The 22534-nt window shown below is 41.8% G+C and overlaps 1 protein-coding gene across 5 annotated transcripts in view; it reads right to left on the minus strand.

The window, feature by feature from the left end:
- Window positions 1–716: 716 nt before the first annotated feature.
- Window positions 717–22534, minus strand: part of LOC128744227 (cGMP-dependent protein kinase, isozyme 2 forms cD4/T1/T3A/T3B) — a 416751-nt gene continuing 394933 nt past the window's right edge. For 3 of the 5 annotated variants that reach the window (XM_053841072.1, XM_053841070.1, XM_053841071.1), the window contains exons 7-13: window positions 20553–20789; window positions 20339–20488; window positions 19954–20158; window positions 19595–19883; window positions 19399–19524; window positions 1921–2110; window positions 724–1844 (exon numbers count right to left, since the gene is read on the minus strand). In XM_053841072.1, the coding sequence (XP_053697047.1) occupies window positions 1679–1844; window positions 1921–2110; window positions 19399–19524; window positions 19595–19883; window positions 19954–20158; window positions 20339–20488; window positions 20553–20789 (1363 nt within the window). In that variant the 3' untranslated portion in view covers window positions 724–1678. Of the gene's footprint in view, window positions 1845–1920; window positions 2111–19398; window positions 19525–19594; window positions 19884–19953; window positions 20159–20338; window positions 20489–20552; window positions 20790–22534 lie in introns of all 5 variants that reach the window. The other 2 variants (XM_053841068.1, XM_053841069.1) reach the window with 1 other exon arrangement.

Below are 22534 nucleotides of genomic sequence, written 5' to 3' on the forward strand. Positions count from 1 at the left end.
GCGGCGGTAGTATAGAAGCGGAACCTGCTTTCCTTGTAGCGAGTGCGTACTCTGCTGTTCTAACCTTTCCATTACTACGTTAGCAATCACAGGCGAGAGGGGACTCCCCATTGGTACCCCATAGTGCTGCTGGTGGCAGTGTCCATCATATACGAATACGAAGTAAGTAGATTCCAACACTAGCTTTACCGCTGCCAAGAAGCTCGCTCTGTCGATGTTTGTATTTTTGTTTATCGCATTCCATTTTTCGTCTAAGCCACTAACACACCGATCCCACCGTGCCTGTAGAACGAATCTTAATGCTTGGCCCAACCAAACTTCAATATACAGGACAAGCAGAACACTCCATACATAGAGGTAGCGTCAGAAATTGAAAAAAAGCATAAGATTCAAGTAGAATACGGACGAAATAAGAGCGGAAATCTCGAACATCATGGTTAACCACATTAACTACCAAATGCAACCGCGAAATCATGAAAATTATTGGATTCGCAAAGACGTACTACAACATAGCAAGGGATTTCTCAAACAGCACCCAGAATTGCTAACATCGAAAGCAGACAAGGGTACCCAAACCATCATCCTGTCTGCACAAGAATATCGGGCATTGCACATTGTTTCGTATGTTTCAGAAAGGACATTGACCAATGTTGCTGTACTCATACTCAACCAAATTTCGCCAAATTGTGATATTTCTATCTATCAAATCAAAAACCCGCCGTGTTGACTAACGACAACACACTGTTAAAATTTGTTGGTGTTTTATTCGTAATCATTGTATGTTTCATGTGTCTGGTTTGCAACCAAGCTGTTGAAATTTAGTTAGCTGATTTTGCTCGCGGGTTCGCAATTTTCTTTGAATCTTGCCGATCCGGATCTAATAGGAAGCAATAGTTTATGTACAATTTTTACAAATGTCAAATTACATTATAACAAAACAAAAAAAAAAACGGTAAACATGTTTCTACACGAGGGCAAGAGAGATTTGAATTCGAACTACAAGTTGCATACTTCAATCTAAATGATGAGGATTTTGATTTACAGAACGGTACAAGTGCATCATTTTGGAATATGTTTCTCATTTGTTAGAAAATTGCAATAAAAGAATACATAGCACGGATGCCGCTGCTTGGGCTTCGAAGGGTACATATTTGTTTTTAAAAGTTTGCACATTAAAATTAGAATTAGGAAGACATTCTGCTCGCTATCGTACTCTTTCATTCGACTACCAACCGTCTCCAGTGATCTATCTTTCTGTTATTATTGTTCACTTTGAGATTGTGTTCTTTTCCGTAGCATGATACGAATATGGCTTCAAGAATTGTTTGCGTGCTCGCTCATCATTCATCAGCTATCAATTCGACCTTCCTTCGCTAACAGTAGCTATAACAGTAATAGTGATACAATATTCTTTTCACTAGCGTAATGGTTCTTTGCAATATTCGAATCGTCGATAGATTTCGGTACTGCAGACGTGTACACTCGTACGAACGAATGCTAAAATCTACATAGTCACAATAATCGGGCTTGCCCTCTCCGCTCGGTTCCCTGCGTTTGAGGGGCAATCCTTTCCGGAGCCGGCACTAACCCTTATACACTTTTTTGTCCTAACAAATAAAATAACATGAAACCTGGGAAGAAATCCAACGCCCTTCGTCTGTCGACCAAGCCCCATACCCTAGAAGTCTTCATCCCATCCGGAAAGATCATCCGGTGGTGGACCGTCCGGATCCGCCGGGTAGTCGTCGAAGTTGGTGGTGTCGACCACGCTCTGCACCTTGGGCAGGATTGGCGGCGGTAGGGTGCGATTCCGCAGTCCTTCCCAGTAGAAACCGTCGAACCATCTGAAGATTGAACATTAAAGGTGCAACTTGTTAGTGCTGGAAGAAAAGTTTCTGATAATGGGGGTTTTGTGTTTACTTGTGTTTCTGTATTTCGCTGATTCCGCCTCGTTGGTAGCCCAATCGTTCGGTTGGATTGTCTCGGCATAGTTTCTTGATCAGGGCGCTGGCATTCCGGGTGATGTTACGGGGGAATTCGATGGCATCGATTCCCTTCAGAATGATGTTGTACGTGCGCATCGGATCGGCTCCGGTAAATGGAGGTGTTCCTGAAGAAAATGAACAAATTAATTGTATTTTATTTATTTACACTCTACATGAGATAGTTATGGTTAGATGAATTTAATATATAGGTAAATAGACAAATACATAAACAGAAATGCCACAAACGGCAGTTGAACAGCAGTTTTGTTCCAGTTTACGCCGTGTAAGTAGCTCTCGTCATGTTCGAAATGTTCGAGGAATCATTATTTGCGTATTACCTACGGATGGCAACAACACAAATTGCCGAATCACGAATGGCCGAAACACAAATTGCCGAAATTACAAATGGCATAATCTTTCTAATGGCCGAAACACGAATGGCCGAATCACAAAAGGTCGAATCACAAAAGGCCGAACGTCATATTCGGCGGAATATATTCACGGCCTTCAACCTGCAAAAACGTGGGGTACATGCTGTCCTTACTCACTGTCGCTCGTTCGGATTTAACTAAGGATAATCCCTACTAGTCAGTAAACCTAGGAAAATGCATGCACCTAAATAGAAGTGGTTTCTGGAGGGGAGCTGCCCCCCCGCAGTGGTTGGCGCTTCCGTCGGCGGGTCACCGGCGCACACTCGCGGCCTGCGGCCGTCTCTCCCTGAATCACATAGGAAACATTTGATATTAGCACTGTAGATAGGTCTCACACATAATAATGAACGAAGTTCATTTGCGCTTAGAGGAACAAAGAATTATCAATCATCTATACTCTATAGTAAATAGTTGTGTTGCTTATTTTGTTTTTTGTTTGATTAAAGTTATTTGTTAACTACTTGCCAATTCATGTTTTTTATTGAATAGTTATTTAGGCATTCCGAAAAAATTGGGCCTTGATTCGGCCATTCGTGATTCGGCTATTCATGATTCGGCCTTCTGTGACTGCTGTTGAAATTCGGTCATTCGGATTTCGGCCATTCGTGATTCGGACATTCGGTACCAGCCCTTATTTGCGGCTGCGTTCCTACTGGGACATGGCTCGGTGATGACGTTAATGTAGAGCGCAGCTGTTCACCCTAAAACCCGCGGAGGAGGTAATCTGAAAGTTATTTCGACACGCTGAAATATTTTACAAAACCTACGCCTCATTCTGATATTCTAAAGCAACAGTGGGCAAAAAAACGTTGTCTCATGAGCTTTTATATCATCTAATCATGATATTAACTGCATTCAAGAACATGTGATATCACCTCTTTATGCTGTTGCTTCAGTTTCCGAAATCATTGTCAGAGATGATTCCGAGATTCATCATCAATGAGGTACTTCTCAGTTTTCAGGTGAAAATTGGGATACAATTGACCAAATTTGTGTTTGCACAGGGGACATTAGCGGAAAAAATGAGCAATAGGATCGTAGCAATAGGCCCGCCATTGTTGTTATTGCTTCTCGGCCTAAAGGCTAATATCAAGCTCTGCCATTGTTCTATACACTAACGGTTGACTGCGGAGTTTGCCAAACAAAAATCAAACGGTCAAATTCCGTCGGAATGTATAGTCAAACCTTTGCTTTGCTGTCTTGACTAATTTCAAAGCAGTATTCGCTCAAGAGGATTATGGCACTCTTAAAAAAACTAGGAATCTCTAGCTTCTCCTAGTTCTCCTGGTTCTAACTGACCGATCTTTCTGCATCAATATTGGAGTTCCTCATTCGAACAAACGTTTTCAGCGTACCCCAGAGGATTAATCTGGGACCATTTTATATGCCAAGTTAAAGAATCCATACTACTTTAAAGTTACAAGAAGATATTTGCAAGCTACCAGTAACTTAAATTAGGTTGAAAGTAAAGTATGCTATATTTCCGATCTAGAGATTACATACATAAATTGTTGAATTATACTACTGTAGCAGCAGTAATGGGAGGGGGCGGTCCCCCTCGGTTTTATTACTAAAGAGATGAAATAAACGACAAAATACCAGCCCCCGATCTCCAGGAGTTAGCAGAAGAGATCCGGTCGGCTAAAGAACAATAAAGCGGCTGAGGTTGACCAGCTGCCCGGCGAGCTGCTGAAATACGGTGCTGACGCACTGGCTAGTGCGCTGCACTGGGTCATTATCAAGATTTGGGAGGAGGAACTACTACCGGAGGCGTGGACGGAAGGCATCGTGTGTCCGATCTACAAAAAGGGCGACAAGTTGGATTGTTGTAATTGCCGCGCAATCACACTGTTGAACGCCGCCTACAAGGTACTCTCCCAACTTTTATGTCGTCGATGATCACCATTTGCAAAGGAGTTCATGGGGCAATATCAAGCGGAGTGCCCGTCCAACCATGGATCAGATTTTCGCACTTCGGCAAGTGTTGCAGAAATGTTGCGAATACAACGTGCCCACGCATCATTTATTCATCGACTTCAAATCGGCGTATGACACGATCGATCGAGATCAGCTATGGCAGATTATGCACTATTACGGATTTCCGGATAAACTAACGCGATTGGTCAAGGCGACGATGGATCGAGTAATGTGTGTTGTTTGAGTATCAGCGGCAGTCTCGAGTCCCTATGAATCTCGAAGAGGGTTACGGCCTGGAATGGAGACGACTTTTTCGTACAGCAGAACAAACTACGGCCTGGAGCTGATTTAGTAAGTAAGTGAACGCTGTTTTGTTAGACAATTTGTTCGAAGTGTTACGTCTGTTAGTCTGTGGATTTACTTAACTTAATTTTTTTCGCCAAATCTCTAATTGAACTGTTTGAATTCCTTCCTTGAACTATCCGTTTGAGATTCTTTACACCATAAAGAGATCCATTTTGGCCACTTTTTCCATTCCTATCGACGGTCAAATGCTCCTTGTGCCAATTTATAACACAGCTTACCGTAAATTGTACCATTCCCAGTACCCATTTGGTACGTTGAGAAAGATTTGGATTTTCGAGCTACATGCGCAAAATTTGTTTGCGTACCCGATCAGGAAGAGGTAACAAAATTATAACAAGTTATGTTACCAATGGACTAGTTTGTTACTAACTTTTCTAACAACGGTTGTTATAAATTAGATAAATAATATCAACCGTTGTTATAAATGAGCGACGGTTTGTGGTTAAAATAACAAAAATTCTAGCTGAATATATACTAGTCAATATCTGATTCTGAACAGGCCTTGATATGGTTATATCTAAATTGCATCACATTTAGTTAAGAATTATTTTTCAAAATTTCCAGATATTTCAAAAATATGACAGTAAATAAAAATATTTTAAGAAATACAATAAATGTTATGCTACGAAATGAATTTACTCTTGAAATAATCATATTATTTAGACTAATTTTTTTGCAAATAACATATTTTGTTATAAGGGTGATATTTAGCATGTTTAGTAGCGAAACCTATATTACTCATTTATATCTAAATGAGTTACAACTATCAGAATCTGTTACAAATAAAATTTTTTTTTTATTGCTTCTTGATCAATTTATTACCAATTTGTAACAAAATATATTATGAATATCATCTATACCTATAAAGAAGGATTTCTGTCTGTCTGTCTGTCTGTCTGTCTGTCTGTCTGTCTGTCTGTCTGTCTGTCTGTCTGTCTGTCTGTCTGTCTGTCCTGTGTTCCTTATAGAATCAAAAACTACTGAACCAATCGGCGTGAAAATTTGCATGTAGAGGTTTTTGGGGCCAGGAAAGGTTTTAGTGATGGTTAGAGACCCCTCCCCCCACTAAGAGGGGGGGCTCCCATACAAATGAAACACAAATTTCTGCATAACTCGAGAACTAATCAAGCAAATAGAACCAAATTTGGTATGTGGGTGTTTTCGGTGACAAGAATTTATTCTAGGGTAATTTGAGACCCCTCCCCTCTTTATAAGGGGAATTATAACTCCTCTCCCCTTTAAGAGGGGGAGGTTTCCATACAAATTTCCTCATAACTCGAGAACTAATCAAGCAAATGGAACCAAATATGGCATGTGAAAGTTTTCGAGGGCAAGAAAATTTTCTATGTTGAATTAGGACCCCTCCTCACTTTAAGAGGGGGGGCTCCTGTACAAATGAAATACCAATTTCCTCATAACTCGAGAACTAATCAAGCAAATAAAACCAAATTTGGCATGTGTGTGTTTTTGGAGACAAAATTTTTTTCTATGATGAATTGGGACCCCTCCCCACTTTAAGTGGGGGGGGGCTCCTATACACACGAAATACAAATTTCCTTATAACTCGAGAGCTAATCCAGCAAATGGAACCAAATTTGGCATGTAGGTGTTTTTGGAGGCAAGAATTTTTCTATGATGAATAAGAACCTCTCCCCACTTTAGGAGGGGGGCTCCTATACAAATGAAATACAAATTTCCTCATAACTCGAGAACTAATCAAGCAAATAGAACCAAATTTGGCATGTGGGTGTTTTCGGTGACAAGAATTTATTCTATGGTAAATTGAGACCCCTCCCTCTTTATAAGGGGAATTGTAACTCCTCTCCCCTTTAAGAGGGGGGGCTTCCATACAAATTTCCTCATAACTCGAGAACTAATCCAGCAAATGGAACCAAATTTGGCATGTAGGTGGTTTTGGAGGCAAGAATTTTTTCTATGATGAATAAGAACCTCTCCCCACTTTAGGAGGGGGGGCTCCTATACAAATGAAATACAAATTTCCTCATAACTCGAGAACTAATCAAGCAAATGGAACCAAATTTGGCATGTGAAGGTTTTCGAGAGCAAGAAAATTTTCTATGTTGAATTAGGACCCCTCCCCACTTTAAGAGGAGGGGCTCCTGTACAAATGAAATACAAATTTCCTCATAACTCGAGAACTAATCAAGCGAATTGAACCAAATTTGGCATATGTGTGTTTTTGGAGACAATTTTTTTTCAATGATGAATTGGGACCCCTCCCCACTTTAGGAGGGGGGGGTCCTATACAAACGAAATACAAATTTCCTCATAACTCGAGAACTAATCCAGCAAATGGAACCAAATTTGGCGTGTAGGTGTTTTTGGAGGCAAGAATTTTTTCTGTGATGAATTAGGACCTCTTCCCATATTAGGAGGGGGGGCTCCAATACAAATGAAATACAAATTTCCCCATAACTCGAGAACTAATCTAGCAAATAGAACCAAATTCGGCATGTGGAGGTTTTTGGAGGCAAAAATATTTTCTACGGTGAATTAGGATCCTTCCACACTTCAAGAGGGGGGGCTTCTACACAAATGAAATACAAATTTCCTCATAATTCGAGAACTAATCAAGCAAATGGAACCATATTTGGCATGTGGGTGTTTTTGGAGGCAACCATTTTTCCCATTATGAATTAGGACTTCTTATCTTTTTAGGAGGGGGGGGGGCTCCCATTCAAACGAAATACAAATGTGCTCATAACTTTAGAACTAATCAAGCAAATGGAACCAAATTTGGCATGTGAGAGTTTTAGATGGCAGAATTTTTTTGCTGTGGTGTATTACGACCCCTTTCCCTTTTAAGAGGGTGGGCTCCCATACAAATGAAATACAAATTTCCTTATAATTTGAGTACTAATCAAGCAAATGGAACCAAATTTAGCATGTAGGAGATTTTTGAGTCTTGAATTTATTTTATGATAGTTAGAGACCTCTCACCCCTGTGGTAGGGGGATATGGACTCTCATACAAATAAAACAGAAATTTTTGCGAAACTCAAAAACTAATCCAACTCGAGAAATTCGAGATTCTTCCATAAAACATTAATCAATAACAAGACCACAAAAGCTATCTATAGTAACACTAGATCATTCAGGACGAGCCGGTCACGAGTGTTGCCGGTGACCCGCTGTCGGAAGCGCCGCCCACTGGGGGGCTTGCAAAACTCGAGATAGTGACAAAGATCATCCGAGATTCATGATTTATGTACAACACAGGTTAATTTGTGGCAATACGAAGTTTGTCGGGTCAGCTAGTCTATACCTATAAAGAAGGATTTCTGTCTGTCTGTCTGTCTGTCTGTCTGTCTGTCTGTCTGTCTGTCTGTCTGTCTGTCTGTCTGTCTGTCTGTCTGTATTTTGTTCCTTATAGAATCGAAAACTACTGAACCAATCGGCGTGAAAATTTGCATGTAGAGGTTTTTGGGGCCAGGGAAGGTTTTAGTGATGGTTAGAGACCCCTCCCCCCACTAAGAGGGGGGGCTCCCATACAAATGAAACACAAATTTCTGCATAACTCGAGAACTAATCAAGCAAATAGAACCAAATTTGGCATGTGGGTGTTTTCGGTGACAAGAATTTATTCTAGGGTAATTTGAGACCCCTCCCCTCTTTATAAGGGGAATTATAACTCCTCTCCCCTTTAAGAGGGGGGGCTTCCATACAAATTTCCTCATAACTCGAGAACTAATCAAGCAAATGTAACCAAATTTGGCATGTGTGTGTTTTTGGAGACCAAAATTTTTTCTATGATGAATTGGGACCCCTCCCCACTTTAGGAGGGGGGGCTCCTATACAAGCGAAATACAAATTTCCTCATAACTCGAGAACTAATCAAGCAAATGGAACCAAATTTGGCATGTGAAAGTTTTCGAGGGCAAGAAAATTTTCTATGCTGAATTAGGACCCCTCCTCACTTTAAGAGGGGGGGCTCCTGTACAAATGAAATACCAATTTCCTCATAACTCGAGAACTAATCAAGCAAATGGAACCAAATTTGGCATGTGTGTGTTTTTGGAGACAAAATTTTTTTCTATGATGAATTGGGACCCCTCCCCACTTTAAGTGGGGGGGGGGGGCTCCTATACAAACGAAATACAAATTTCCTTATAACTCGAGAGCTAATCCAGCAAATGGAACCAAATTTGGCATGTAGGTGTTTTTGGAGGCAAGAATTTTTTCTATGATGAATAAGAACCTCTCCCTACTTTAGGAGGGGGGGCTCCTATACAAATGAAATACAAATTTCCTCATAACTCGAGAACTAATCAAGCAAGTTTTCGGTGACAAGAATTTATTCTATGGTAAATTGAGACCCCTCCCTCTTTATAAGGGGAATTGTAACTCCTCTCCCCTTTAAGAGGGGGGGCTTCCATACAAATTTCCTCATAACTCGAGAACTAATCAAGCAAATGGAACCAAATTTGGCATGTGAAGGTTTTCGAGGGCAGGAAAATTTTCTACGGTAAATTAGGACCCCTCCCCACTCTAAGAGGGGGGGGCTCCTGTACAAATGAAATACAAATTTCCTCCTAACTCGAGAACTAATCAAGCAAATAGAACAACATTTGGCATGTGGGTGTTTTTTTTGGTGACAAGAATTTATGCTATGGTGAATTGAGACCCCTCCCCTCTTTATAAGAGGAATTATAACTCCTCTCCCCTTTAAGAGGGGGGGCTTCCATACAAATTTCCTCATAACTCGAGAACTAATCAAGCAAATGCAACCAAATTTGGCATGTGAAGGTTTTCAAGAGCAAGAAAATTTTCTATGGTGAATTAGGACCCCTCCCCACTTTGGGAGGAGGGGCTCCTGTACAAATGAAATACAAATTTCCTCATAACTCGAGAACTAATCAAGCGAATTGAACCAAATTTGGCATATGTGTGTTTTTGGAGACAATTTTTTTTTTCAATGATGAATTGGGACCCCTCCCCACTTTAGGAGGGGGGGTCCTATACAAACGAAATACAAATTTCCTCATAACTCGAGAACTAATCCAGCAAATGGAACCAAATTTGGCGTGTAGGTGTTTTTGGAGGCAAGAATTTTTTCTGTGATGAATTAGGACCTCTTCCCACATTAGGAGGGGGGGCTCCAATACAAATGAAATGCAAATTTCCCCATAACTCGAGAACTAATCAAGCAAATAGAACCAAATTCGGCATGTGGAGGTTTTTGGAGGCAAAAATATTTTCTACGGTGAATTAGGATCCTTCCACACTTCAACAGGGGGGGCTTCTACACAAATGAAATACAAATTTCCTCATAATTCGAGAACTAACCAAGCAAATGGAACCAAATTTGGCATGTGAGAGTTTTAGATGGCAGGATTTTTTTTTGTGGTGTATTACGACCCCTTTCCCTTTTAAGAGGGTGGGCTCCCATACAAATGAAATACAAATTTCCTTATAATTTGAGTACTAATCAAGCAAATGGAACCAAATTTAGCATGTAGGAGATTTTTGAGTCTTGAATTTATTTTATGATAGTTAGAGACCTCTCACCCCTGTGGTAGGGGGATATGGACTCTCATACAAATAAAACAGAAATTTTTGCGAAACTCAAAAACTAATCCAACTCGAGAAATTCGAGACTCTTCCATAAAACATTAATCAATAACAAGACCACAAAAACTATCTATAGTAACACTAGATCATTCAGGACGAGCCGGTCGCGAGTGTTGCCAGTGACCCGCCGTCGGAAGCGCCGCCCACTGGGGGGCTTGCAAAACTCGAGATAGTGACAAAGATCATCCGAGATTCATGATTTATGTACAACACAGGTTAATTTGTGGCAATACGAAGTTTGTCGGGTCAGCTAGTAATCTATAAAGAAGGATTTCTGTCTGTCTGTCCGTATGTTCCTTATAGAATCGAAAACTACTGAACCAATCGGCATGAAAATATGCATGTAGAGGTTTTTTGGGGCCAGGAAAGGTTTTAGTGATGGTTAGAAACCCCTCCCCCCATTAAGAGGGGGGGCTCCCATACAAATGAAACACAAATTTCTGCATAACTCGACAACTAATCAAGCAAATAGAACAAAATTTGGCATGTGGGTGTTTTCGGTGACAAGAATTTATTCTATGGTAAATTGAGACCCCTCCCCTCTTTATAAGGGGAATTATAACTCCTCTCCTCTTTAAAAGGGGGGGCTTCCACACAAATTTCCTCATAACCCGAGAACTAATCAAGCAAATGGAACCAAATTTGGCATGTGAAGGTTTTCGAGGGCAAGAATATTTTCTATAGTAAATTAGGACCCCTCCCCACTTTAAGAGGGGGGGGCTCCTGTACCAAAGAAACACAATTTTCCTCATAATTCGAGAAGTAATTAAGCAAATGGAACCAAATTTGGCATGTGGGTGTTTTTGGAGACAAAAATTTTTTCTATGATAAATTGGGACCCCTCCCCACTTTAGGAAGGGGGGTTTCCATACAAATGAAATGCAAATTTCCTCATAACTCGAGAATTAATCAAGCAAATGGAACCAAATTTGGCATGTGAAAGTTTTCGAGGGCAAGAATATTTTATATGGTGAATTAGAACCCCTCCCTACTTTAAGAGGGAGGGGCTCCCACACAAACGAAATACAAATTTCCTCATAACTCGAGAACTAATCAAGCAAATGGAACCAAATTTGACACGTGGGTGTTTTTGTAGACAAAAATTTTTTCTATGATGAACTGGGACCCTTCCTCACTTTAGGAGGGGGGGCTCCTATACAAATGAAATACAAATTTCCTCATAACTCGAGAGCTTATCAAGCAAATGAAACCAAATTTGGCATGTGAAAGTTTTCGAGGGCAAGAATATTTTCTATGGTGAATTAGAACCCCTCCCAACTTTAAGAGGGGGGGGGCTCTTATACAAACGAAATACAAATTTCCTCATAACTCGAGAACTAATCAAGCAAATAGAACCAAATTTGGCATGTGGAGGTTTCTGGAGGCAAAAATATTTTCTATGGTGAATTAGGACCCCTCCCAACTTTAAGAGGGGGTGTTTCTACACAAATGAAATACAAATTTCCTCATAATTCGAGAACTAATCAAGCAAATGGAACCATATTTGGCATGTGGGTGTTTTTGGAGGCAACCATTTTTTCTATGATGAATTAGGACTTCTTACCTTTTTAAGAGGGGGGCTCTCATACAAACGAAATACAAATTTCATCATAACTCTAGAACTAATCAAGCAAATGGAACCAAATTTATCATGTGGGTGTTTTTGTAGGCAAGAATATTTTCTATGGTATATTTTCTATGGATTTCCCCACTTTAAGAGGGGGGGGGGCTCCTATACAAATGAAAAACAAATTTCCTCTTATCTCGAGAACTAATCAATCAAATGGAACCAAATTTGGCATGTGGGAGTTTTAGATGGCAGAAATTTTTTCTATGGTGAATTACGACCCCGTCCCCTTTTAAGAGGGGAGATCCATACAAATGAAATTCAAATTTCCTTATAACTTGAGAACTAATCAAGCAAATGGAACCAAATTTGGCATGTGGGAGATTTTGGAGTCTTGAATTTATTTTACGATAGTTAGAGACCTCTCACCCCTGTGGTAGGGGGATATGGACTCTCATACAAATAAAACAGAAATTTTTGCGAAACTCAAAAACTAATCGAACTCAAGAAATTCGAGACTCTTCCATAAAACATTAGTCAATACAAGACCACAAAAACTATCTATAGTAACACTAGATCATTCAGGACGAGACGGTCGCGAGTGTTGCCGGTGACCCGCCGTCGGAAGCGCCGCCCACTGGGGGGCTTGCAAAACTCGAGATTGTGACAAAGATCATCCGAGATTCATGATTTATGTACAACACAGGTTAATTTGTGGCAATACGAAGTTTGTCGGGTCAGCTAGTGTATTATAAAACTGACATAACATTGTTATGGTCCTGATCGGGTAGCTGCTGTTCTACTGAGTCCATCTTCACAGCGATTGCGATATATGATTGAGATATATGGTCCTGATCGGGTAGCTGCTGTTCTACTGAGTCCATCTTCACAGCGATTGCACAGCTGCTAGTGCAACATACTTAGTGTAAAAAAGACACATTGAGCTACTTTCACTTAAAATTTTAACAGAAAACACCTATATCAACGGGGCTTTCGCCAGAGTAAAGTAGAGTAGAGATTTAGCTGTCAGCAAGTGGATTCGTTCTTAGCTTCCATCGCAGTAGTATGAACACTCTCGATCAGTCTACAAAATGCTTCATTGTTCCTAGTTATTCTTTTGAAAGATTTGTCAATTATTTCGTAAATCAAATTAGTCCTAATTAATCCAAAATAATCCTAATTACACCAACGGAAAGCAAATTGAAAAGCATGGTGGATCACACTATTTCTTCCTGCGTTCAGTTGTTCTGTTTCTGTGCTTGGTTGTAACTATGACGGCTTTCAGCTTGTTCGCCTGAGCAAATATAATTTCAGTGCTCTTTGAAGTATTTTTTATCCGCAATAATAATCTCTATGATGACATCCTTCCTTGTGGAATTCCGACACACTCGTATGCCACTATCTGTTATCTTTAACGTTAACTATAACTTCATCGTTGACCAGCGGTTCTCCTTCGGTTTACACCGCGGAAGTAGGTCACGTCATGTGTTTATACTATCAGAATGTACGAGGAACCATTATTTGTAGGAGAGTTCGATTGTGATGCTATTGTGCTTAATGGGACATGGTTTGGCGACGACGTTTAAATAGAGCGTAACTGATCAGAAATGACTTCACCGTTCATCGCGATCCCTCGAACACCGTAAAACCCGCGAAGAAAGTAATTTGGATGCTATTTCAGCTCATTGGAATAATTTGCTCATAGTCTTTGATAACATCTGATCACCTCTTCATAGCAATCATAGCAATAATCCCGCAACTGTTCTGTACACTAACAGTTGACTGCGAAGTCTGTCTAAAAAAAATCAGTCGGTTAAATTCCATCAAAATTTAAAGTCAATACTATGCTTTGTTTTCGGACAAGGTGACGCCGTCTACACTAACTTTAAAGCATCATTCGCTCGAGTGGATTATGGCGTTCTTTTAAACAAACTCCGAGTCTCTAGCTTCTCCTAGTTCTCACTAGTTATCTAAGCGTTTCTCTGTATTCCACGCCTCTTTTCAGTTCTCCACCATATGGAGTAAAAGATATTCTTGCTATCTGTGCTTTTTTGTTAGATTATAGTCACTTTAACAGCTTGGGTCATTCGTGATTTCTGCGGGGTTGGGATATGAACCCGGGTTCTCGGCGTGAGAGGCGTGAATGCTAACCACTACACCGGGACTGACCCCTCTATCCATGCTTGCAGTGTAGTGCTTTGCAGTACCAATCTTCCTCCTAAAGTCAGGAAGCCCGCAAGCTTTTACTCTACACAAATAGTCCTTTAGATTTCGTTGCTAGTATTTATATCCTACTTTAGGTAAATCCATTTCACCGTGCGTTATCACTAAATAATCCGACGCTGGCTTACAAAAATGGCTTATTTTTCTTGAATTTCTGCGTTTTGGGCTGCTGTTGTTCTAATATGATGCCAGTAAATGTTTTTTTATCAACTCCTTCAGTAAAAACGATCATCGTATGCGGGCATTCGATACTCTTAACTTGATACTCGAGCAGAGCGCAAAAACAGACTTGATTTTTTCTCGTGAGTTTCGAGGTTGAAGCCACGGGTAATTTTAGAACAGCCGCGAGTGCCGCATACTTGTGGGATTACTCGGTGATAGATCGCGGTATTTCTTCTGTAGGAGCTTGGAGTCTGGATGGCTCGTGCCGTATCAAGAACTTGTCCCTATTCCACGCGATTCCGGGCTACTTATCGCTTGACTTGACTTGACACTTGCGAGTCGACTTGAATCTGGTCGAGCACGTTGGACCCCTTTATTCCTGGTAACTGTGCGGTCCTTGAAGAGAACAGATTTCACTACACTGGTGTACGGCATCCTCGCCACGTGGCCGACACACTGTAACGTCCCTTTTGCCAGACGTATGAGAGGAATCTATCTAATTACAATTCGCGATTCATATGCCTGCTGCCGCTGCACAATCCGTTTTCTACGTACTCTGTCAAAAATAGGCTGCAACACCTTTTGTTCAAAATCGGAAAGTGTACGTATGTCCTCCGTTAGCAAGGTTACAGCCTAAAGTCTATTTTTTTACAAATTTGGTGCACCTAGCAACCGCAGTGCTAAGTGAAGAAACCTTAAGTGCCCTGGTAAAGATTTCGATGTGAAGAAACTTTGAAATGGTTGGTTTGACGGGGAATGCGATGACACAAGCGATGCAGAGGAAAAAACAGCTTAGGAAAACTATCTACGTATTGGCACGAGGATGAATTTGGCCATATATCGATGAGCGCGGAAAAAGTTGATCACAATCATGAGGAGGAAAAAGCGTCAGAAGGAGAACAGATATCGTGAAGAGCTAAAACAACTATTCCGGGCTAATGAGACGCGCAAGTTCTATGAGAAGGCGATCCAATCTCGTAAATGATACATACTGGAGACTGATATGTGTAGCAACGAGGAGGAAAACCTGGTCACATACGAGCGTTTGGTGGTCGACTGCTGGAAGCAAGTCTTCGATGGGCATCTCAATGGTGATGTAACTGAAGGAGACGGAACGGAAGTTAACCTAGGAGTGCCTACAAACGATAACAGCGTTGAAGAGATCCGGCAAAAATTCGGTTAGCTGAAGAATAACAGATCCGCCTGAATGGACCGACTCACGGCAGAACTCTGCAAAAAAGCCAAAGAAGCACTAGTAACGGCACTTCACTGAATAATTTCAAGGATTTAGGAAGAGGAAAAAAAAACTAAGAGGAGTGGATGGAAGGTTAGTCCCATTTATAAAAAGGGCAATCGGCTCAATTGCTGTAAATATTGAGGCATTATACTGATCAATGCCGCGTGCAAGGTGCTCTCCCAGATTTTGTTCCGTCGTTTATCCCTAATAGCAAGAGCATTAGTAGGAGAGTGTTAGGCGGGCTTTATTAAGGCCCATACTACTAGCGATCATATTTTCACTCTCCGATAATTCCTTTAGAATGATCGGGAGTACAACGTGCCCTTACTCTTTACTTTTTCGGATATAATCCGCTTATCGAATCCATGCCGAATTCAGCAGTCGTCTCCGTGGTTCTCGGTCTTGGGCTGCCGCTCTCCAGTCGCCCCTAACATCCGCTGCTCTAACATCCACGTCAACGGCGCTCATCTAACGGGTACGGGGTCTGCCTCGAAGTCATCTGCCTCTATCGGGTTCTCTGCTAAATATTTTTTCACTGGTCTCTCATTCGGCATCCTTGCTACGGGGCAAGCCCATTGTAGCGACTTGCAGGATCTTACGCCCAAAAACGCCAAGAGCTCGTCGGCTGCTCTTTTTCAACATCCACGCTTCGTGGCCATATAGTACCGTCGGGAGAGTTAGTGTCTTTTAGAGCGGAGTTGTGTCTTTTAGAGTTTTGTACGGAGTTGCAAGTTACGGCACCTCCACTGGATACGTAATCCGTAGAAGGCCGTGTTGGCAGCCGCTATTTGCCTTTTTGCTTCACGACTCACAACATTATCACCACTTCAGAAGCATCTCCATCTATCATCACCGCAGCTCCAATACTCGAAGGCAGGTTTGTTATTTCCTCACTCATTGTGCAAAAAGTGCAACTTTTTTGTTCAACACAATGAGCAGAACTGCTTTCAGAAATGAGAAATAAATCCACACAATGAGAAACAGACTAAACACAATGAGAAAAACTGACGCGCAGAAAAACTTCTTAATGCGCTCTTTAAATGAGCAATTTTCGGTTTTGCTTCCGGTCCTCTCGGTAGCTACAGCAGTAAACGTAGAAACAAAACAACCGGTGCGCGTACAGCAACTATAGACTCAGAGGCGTCAAGACAATCAAAAGTCGTTAAATTTTGAATCATAGCGGAGAATTACCTTTGTTTATAATGGGACTTTCCTGTTGGTGCGCGTCAAGAAGCAAATGTATGGGAATTCAAATGTTGCCATATCTAAATAACATTTTTCGCACTGTTGCCGTTGTGACATGCCTAACCATATGATGCAGTTGCGTTCACGGGCAGCCAAACTCAACTGAATATACTAAATGTAAGAATCATGATTCAACTGCATTAATGGATTAATATTTTTCTGATGGCAACGACCGCTACTGACAATCGTCGTTTTTTCTCAACGCACTACCCATGTTAAAACTACTCGCAGTTGTCATACGTCAGCGCATCGCATCAACGTATTCAAAGTGTATTAACATTCTCCTCAATGAGTAGCACAGTGTGCGGTTGCTCATACAACTGCGTTCAGCAAGAAAGAGAAAAGTTAAAATGAAACGGAGCAGAATAAATCGCGTTGAAGACTGAGCACAGTTTGAATTTTTCTCTTCTCTTTTTTTCTTCTGAGGAGGTGCCATCCCTGCTCGAAGGGCTACTACGGTCTCTATTAGGCACCATATACTTTATTTGGTAGAATTTATGATAAGCCCTATACCCACAGCTTCCTCCTAAAGATGTGTGTACGTCTCTTTCACAATTCTACGGTTAACACCGATGATATCGGTGAAAGGAAGAGCATATAAGATTTCCTGATGATGGTACCGCTTCTCCGCACGCCTACCCATTGAATAGCACCTTTCAGTGCAATGTCAAATTCGATAGCCCGACACCTTGCTTCAAACCATCTAACGTTACAAACGAGTCTGATGTCTCACCCGCTATCCTAACATTTGATTTTGATCCATCAAGGGCAGCACATATCAACCTAATCAGTTTTGTTGAAAACCCATGTTTGAATACAATGAATGACTGAATCGTACGCCGCCTTGAAGCATGTAAACAAATTGTGAGTCTACAAGTTCAGTCGAATTCTCGAAATTTATCGATTTTGTCCATCGTCGAGTGTCCCTCTCGAAAACCGCACTGGTATTCGCCAACAAAGGTTTCTTGCAAGGGCCTCAGTCTGAGAAACAGGATGCGGGAGAGAATTTTGTATGCAGAATAGAGGACAGTATCATGTACTGCCTTGAGATCGACTAAAATATGATGTGTACACACGCTGTATTTTCATAATTTCTGAAGGATTTATGAGAGTGATGCAATGTGACTATATAAGGCAGTAAACATAGAATAATAGATTTTGCGCTATTACGGTAAGTACCATTCCATTGCCCCAACTTCCTATACCTTACACTTAACACTTAATTGGCCTAACGTCTTATGACAAGGCCTGCGCAGTATAATTTCTCCATCTGTTTCGGTCCATGGCAACTGATCTCCAGTTCCGCGGGCACCCAGTGCTCGCCAGATCTCGCTCCACCTGGTCTTGCCACCTCGCTCGCTGTGCCCCTCTTCGTCTTGTTCCTACCGGATTTGATGCGAAGACCATTTTTGCAGGATAGTTGTCCGGCATTCTAGCAACATGTCCTGCCCAACGTATCCGTCCAGCTTTAACCACTTTCTGAATACTTGGTTCGCCGTAGAGACGCGCGAGCTCGTGGTTCATTCTTCGCCTCCATACACCGTTCTCTTGCACTCCGCCAAAGATGGTTCTTAGCACCCGCCGTTCGAAAACTCCGAGTGCTCGTAGGTCCTCTTCTAGCAATGTCCACGTTTCGTGCCCGTAGAGGACAACCGGTCTAATTAGCGTTTTGTACAATGTGCACTTTGTACGGGGGCTCAGATTGTTCGACCGCAAGTGTTTGTGGAGTCCGTAGTAGGCCCGACTTCCGCTGATAATACGTCTTTTAATCTCACGGCTGGTATTGTTGTCCTCTGTTGCCAGCGAGCCAAGGTATACGAACTCGTCGACTACCTCGAACTCATCCCCGTCGATTACCACGGTGCTGCCCAAGCGAGCCCTGTCGCGCTCGGTCCCGCCCGCCAGCATATACTTCGTTTTAGACGTATTTATCTGCAATCCAATCTTCTCTGCTTCGCGTTTCAGTCTGGTGTACTGATCTTCCACCGCCTCAAATGTTCTGCCGACAGCATCCACGTCGTCAGCAAAGCAGATAAATTGACTGGATTTATTGAAAATCGTGCCCCGCATTTCGATCGCCGCTCGCCTTATAACACTTTCAAGCGCAATGTTGAATAGCAGGCAGGAAAGACCATCTCCTTGTCGAAGTCCCCTGCGAGATTCGAATGGGTCCGACAATCCACCCGAGATTCTCACACAGCACTGGATCCCATCCATCGTAGCCATGATAAGTCTAGTAAGCTTACCCGGAAAGCCGTTTTCGTCCAAAATTTTCCATAGCTCTTGTCGGTTTACGCTATCATATGCGGCTTTGAAATCGATGAACAGGTGGTGCGTGGGGACTCGGAATTCGCGGCACTTCTGGAGGATCTGCCGCAGGGTGAAGATTTGGTCTGTTGTAGACCGACCCTCCATGAAGCCGGCCTGGTAACTTCCCACAAATCTATTGGCTATTGGCGATAGTCGATGAAAGAGGACTTGGGACAGCACTTTGTAGGCGGCATTCAGGATAGTGATGGCTCGGTAGTTCTCACAATCCAGCTTATCACCTTTCTTGTAGATAGGGCAGATAACCCCGTCTTTCCACTCCTCCGGTAGTCGTTTCGTATCCCAAATTCCTATACTTCCTATACCATGCTATTCTTTAAAGATGTATGCGACATAATATGCTTACCAGTTAGCAACTCGAACATTAGCACTCCCAGCGACCAGTAGTCGGCGCTGATGTCATGGCCTCGGTTGAGAATCACCTCCGGTGCTACATACTCTGGAGTTCCGCAGAAAGTCCAAGTTTTGCGTCCTACGAACCAAGAATAGTCGCAGTCAATATCAAATAACCTATTTTCAAACTAGGTATAGGAAAGCATTACCTGATTGGAGCTTCTTGGCGAACCCAAAGTCCACCAGTTTGACATAACCGGCCACGTCCAGCAGTAGATTCTCCGGCTTCAGATCCCGATAGATGATGTTGCGCGAGTGTAGATAATCGAACGCTTCCACCACGCAAGCCGTGTAGAAGCGTGTGGTGGGATCGTCGAAGTGTCCACGGTCACGCAGAATCGTCCAGAGCTCTCCGCCCAGGCAGCTCTCCATTAGCATGTACAAATATTTGCGATCCTTGAAGGTCTTGTACAGTTTTACGATGAAATCGCTGTTTGCCTGTTGGGAATTGGAATGTTGGTCATTAGTAAAATGGACATACATGGGTTTGCAGATGTCAGTTTTATACTTCGCTCATGATTTCTTTTTCGGACATTATGTGCTGCTGTTGACGAGTTTCAACGATCTGAGCTTTCTTCATCTGTTTCAGCGCAAACGAGCGGGCTTTATCCTGGGCTAGCTGAACTAGCTCGACACGGCCAAAACCACCAACGCCCAAGGTTGCCAGTACACGCAGATCCGAAAGTCGTACGTCGCGGAACTCTTCGTAGATTCTGGAAATTATAGTTATAGTTAGGTTATGTACGGTGCCTTAAATCTGTTTTAATTGAAATGGTACAACATACTTACAAGTCCTCAAATGAAAATGCTTTCGATAGAATGAATACGATAGTGACTAATGTTTTCAAACTGCTATCCAAATGATGGAACAATATAATTTCTAGTATACTTACTTCTTTTTCTGGATCACCGCATCATCGTTGTAGCGATTCTTGATTTCGTCCAAGTTCGAGATCAACTGGTTGAACGTATCTCGATCTATGACCAAACAAGTGACGCCTTCCGGAGAGTCGCAAATAATGTTGGCCGTTCGAAGATCATCCCTGAAGCGAGCAAGAATAAATTTCAGCAATTCGGAAATTTTCTGAAAAGGTTTCTGTAACAAACCCTTGCAACGCCTTTTCGCCGAAGAAATCGCCTTTACCGAGCGTGCGGATGAATTTTTCCTCCTGTGTTTCCGGCTGCCGGATGGTAACACGCACCTGACCCTTGGAGATGATGAAGAACGTGTCGCCACGAGCTCCCTGGCGGATGATATAGTCACCTTTCTGGTAGTAGCACTCTTCCAGCACGTCCGATATCTTGCACAGGGTGTCTTCCGGGAGGTTCTTGAAGATGGGAACACTGCAAAGTGAGAACATTAAAATGTGTGAGTTGTATCAGTCTGCTACCAACTGTTTCTATAATTTAAATTTCAAGTAGAAAACATCTTTCATTAGTTTTTATTTAGCTAGGTTAACAACTTTACTGTGCATCGCACCATCAGTTTCTGTTGGATTACGGTCATAAATATGCATACTCAAAACCTTCTTATGAATGACTCGACGATTGTCGGGGAAGCCTTGACCGCGAGATCTTGAGACAACATAGATAGCTGAGAAGCAGCGTACTTTTGAACCATGCCATTCCCATAGATTTGTGCGGGGTAAACATTCAGTGTCTTGTCTTATGGGTAAGTAACTCTTTAACGTAATGGTGACCTTTACATTATTTCCGTCAGTTTTAGCTTGCGTGTTTGAGCTGTCCGTTTTTATTGCAGGCAAATGAATTACACCACTGGTTTCAATGGAAGACTCCTAGCAGTCAGGTCTGATAATTTTAATTATAGACAAAGAAGTAATCAATTGAAAAGCTGTCGACTTTGTTTAGAAATCAGCTTGTTAACAGATTTACAACATCAACGTCATCGGCTATTAGACAACAGTGATTAATCTAATGTTGAACTGCCATTAACAAGTAATTTCACACAAGACATACTAGATGAAAACATTATTAGTCATGTCCACAGCCTCGAGGCCACTCAATCTCATCAATGAGTAAAATAGCAGTAAAGATCTTACATGTTGATTGAAACCCAATAAATATTGATATCCGGACTATTCCGGATTATGCGAATTTGCACGCAACTCACCATCAGCGGTGTTTTCTTCTGTTACAATGATGTCTATGAATATGTCCCACGGCAGACAGAGTATTATAAGTTAAAAGCAATTAGAGCATATCCGTTATATTTAAAAAAGCAACGGTCCGTACAAAACAGACGAATGAATAATTTATCAAAACAGACATCACAACCAGAAAAGCCAACTAATGCGTACATATGATGATTGGTATCAAAAGCTCACACTTTCGCCTTTAATAATAACCTGTTATTACTCAAGCCTTTAATTCAGCTCACTTATTCAGCAATGAAATGCTCGCTTACTTAATTTTGGATGGTTGGGAATCACATACAAACAACCCAAAATGGAAGCCACACACTGGTTAAACCACAATAAGCACCCAAATTCGGGCTGAAAGACGAAACATTAATAAAACATGCTGCGGTGACGAATCGGCCGCGGACTTAAAAGCAGTCTCCATGACATGACAGCGCACAGTGAGTGGTTGGTAGTGCATACGAAAAACGGAGGCCGGTCTTCGGTCCGAGCGGGTCCCTAACTAAATACCGATGAGTAAATTAAAGCGCGACTTTCATTCATAGATTGACCGGTTATCTCACTTTCTGTCGTTGCCCCGGCCGGTCGGTGCGCGGTGGTGGTGTCATGCGTAGAGCGAAACGAGCGCGAACTCGTTTGGTTGTCCGTTGCCAGTTTCGTAATAATTGACACCTTCGGGTAGCTCAATATGCCTGAGGGTGCCCAACTACTACGGCCAGCCGGGAAATGGAATATGTATTGAATAATGGCGAGGGTTTCCCATCCAATTTTATCGACCGGAGAAGCGGTAGTTGATTTCAAATTTGGATAAATGCAGTTTATGTGCGTTTTATTTTTAATTGTGTAAATTTAGTAATGTTTGCTACAATTATGTATGTACAATTTGCTACAAGAGATGTATGTACCGAAAGTTGTAAATTTCAGACCACT

The sequence above is a fragment of the Sabethes cyaneus genome, chromosome 3 (assembly GCF_943734655.1).
Source record: "Sabethes cyaneus chromosome 3, idSabCyanKW18_F2, whole genome shotgun sequence".
Taxonomy (NCBI): domain Eukaryota; kingdom Metazoa; phylum Arthropoda; class Insecta; order Diptera; family Culicidae; genus Sabethes; species Sabethes cyaneus.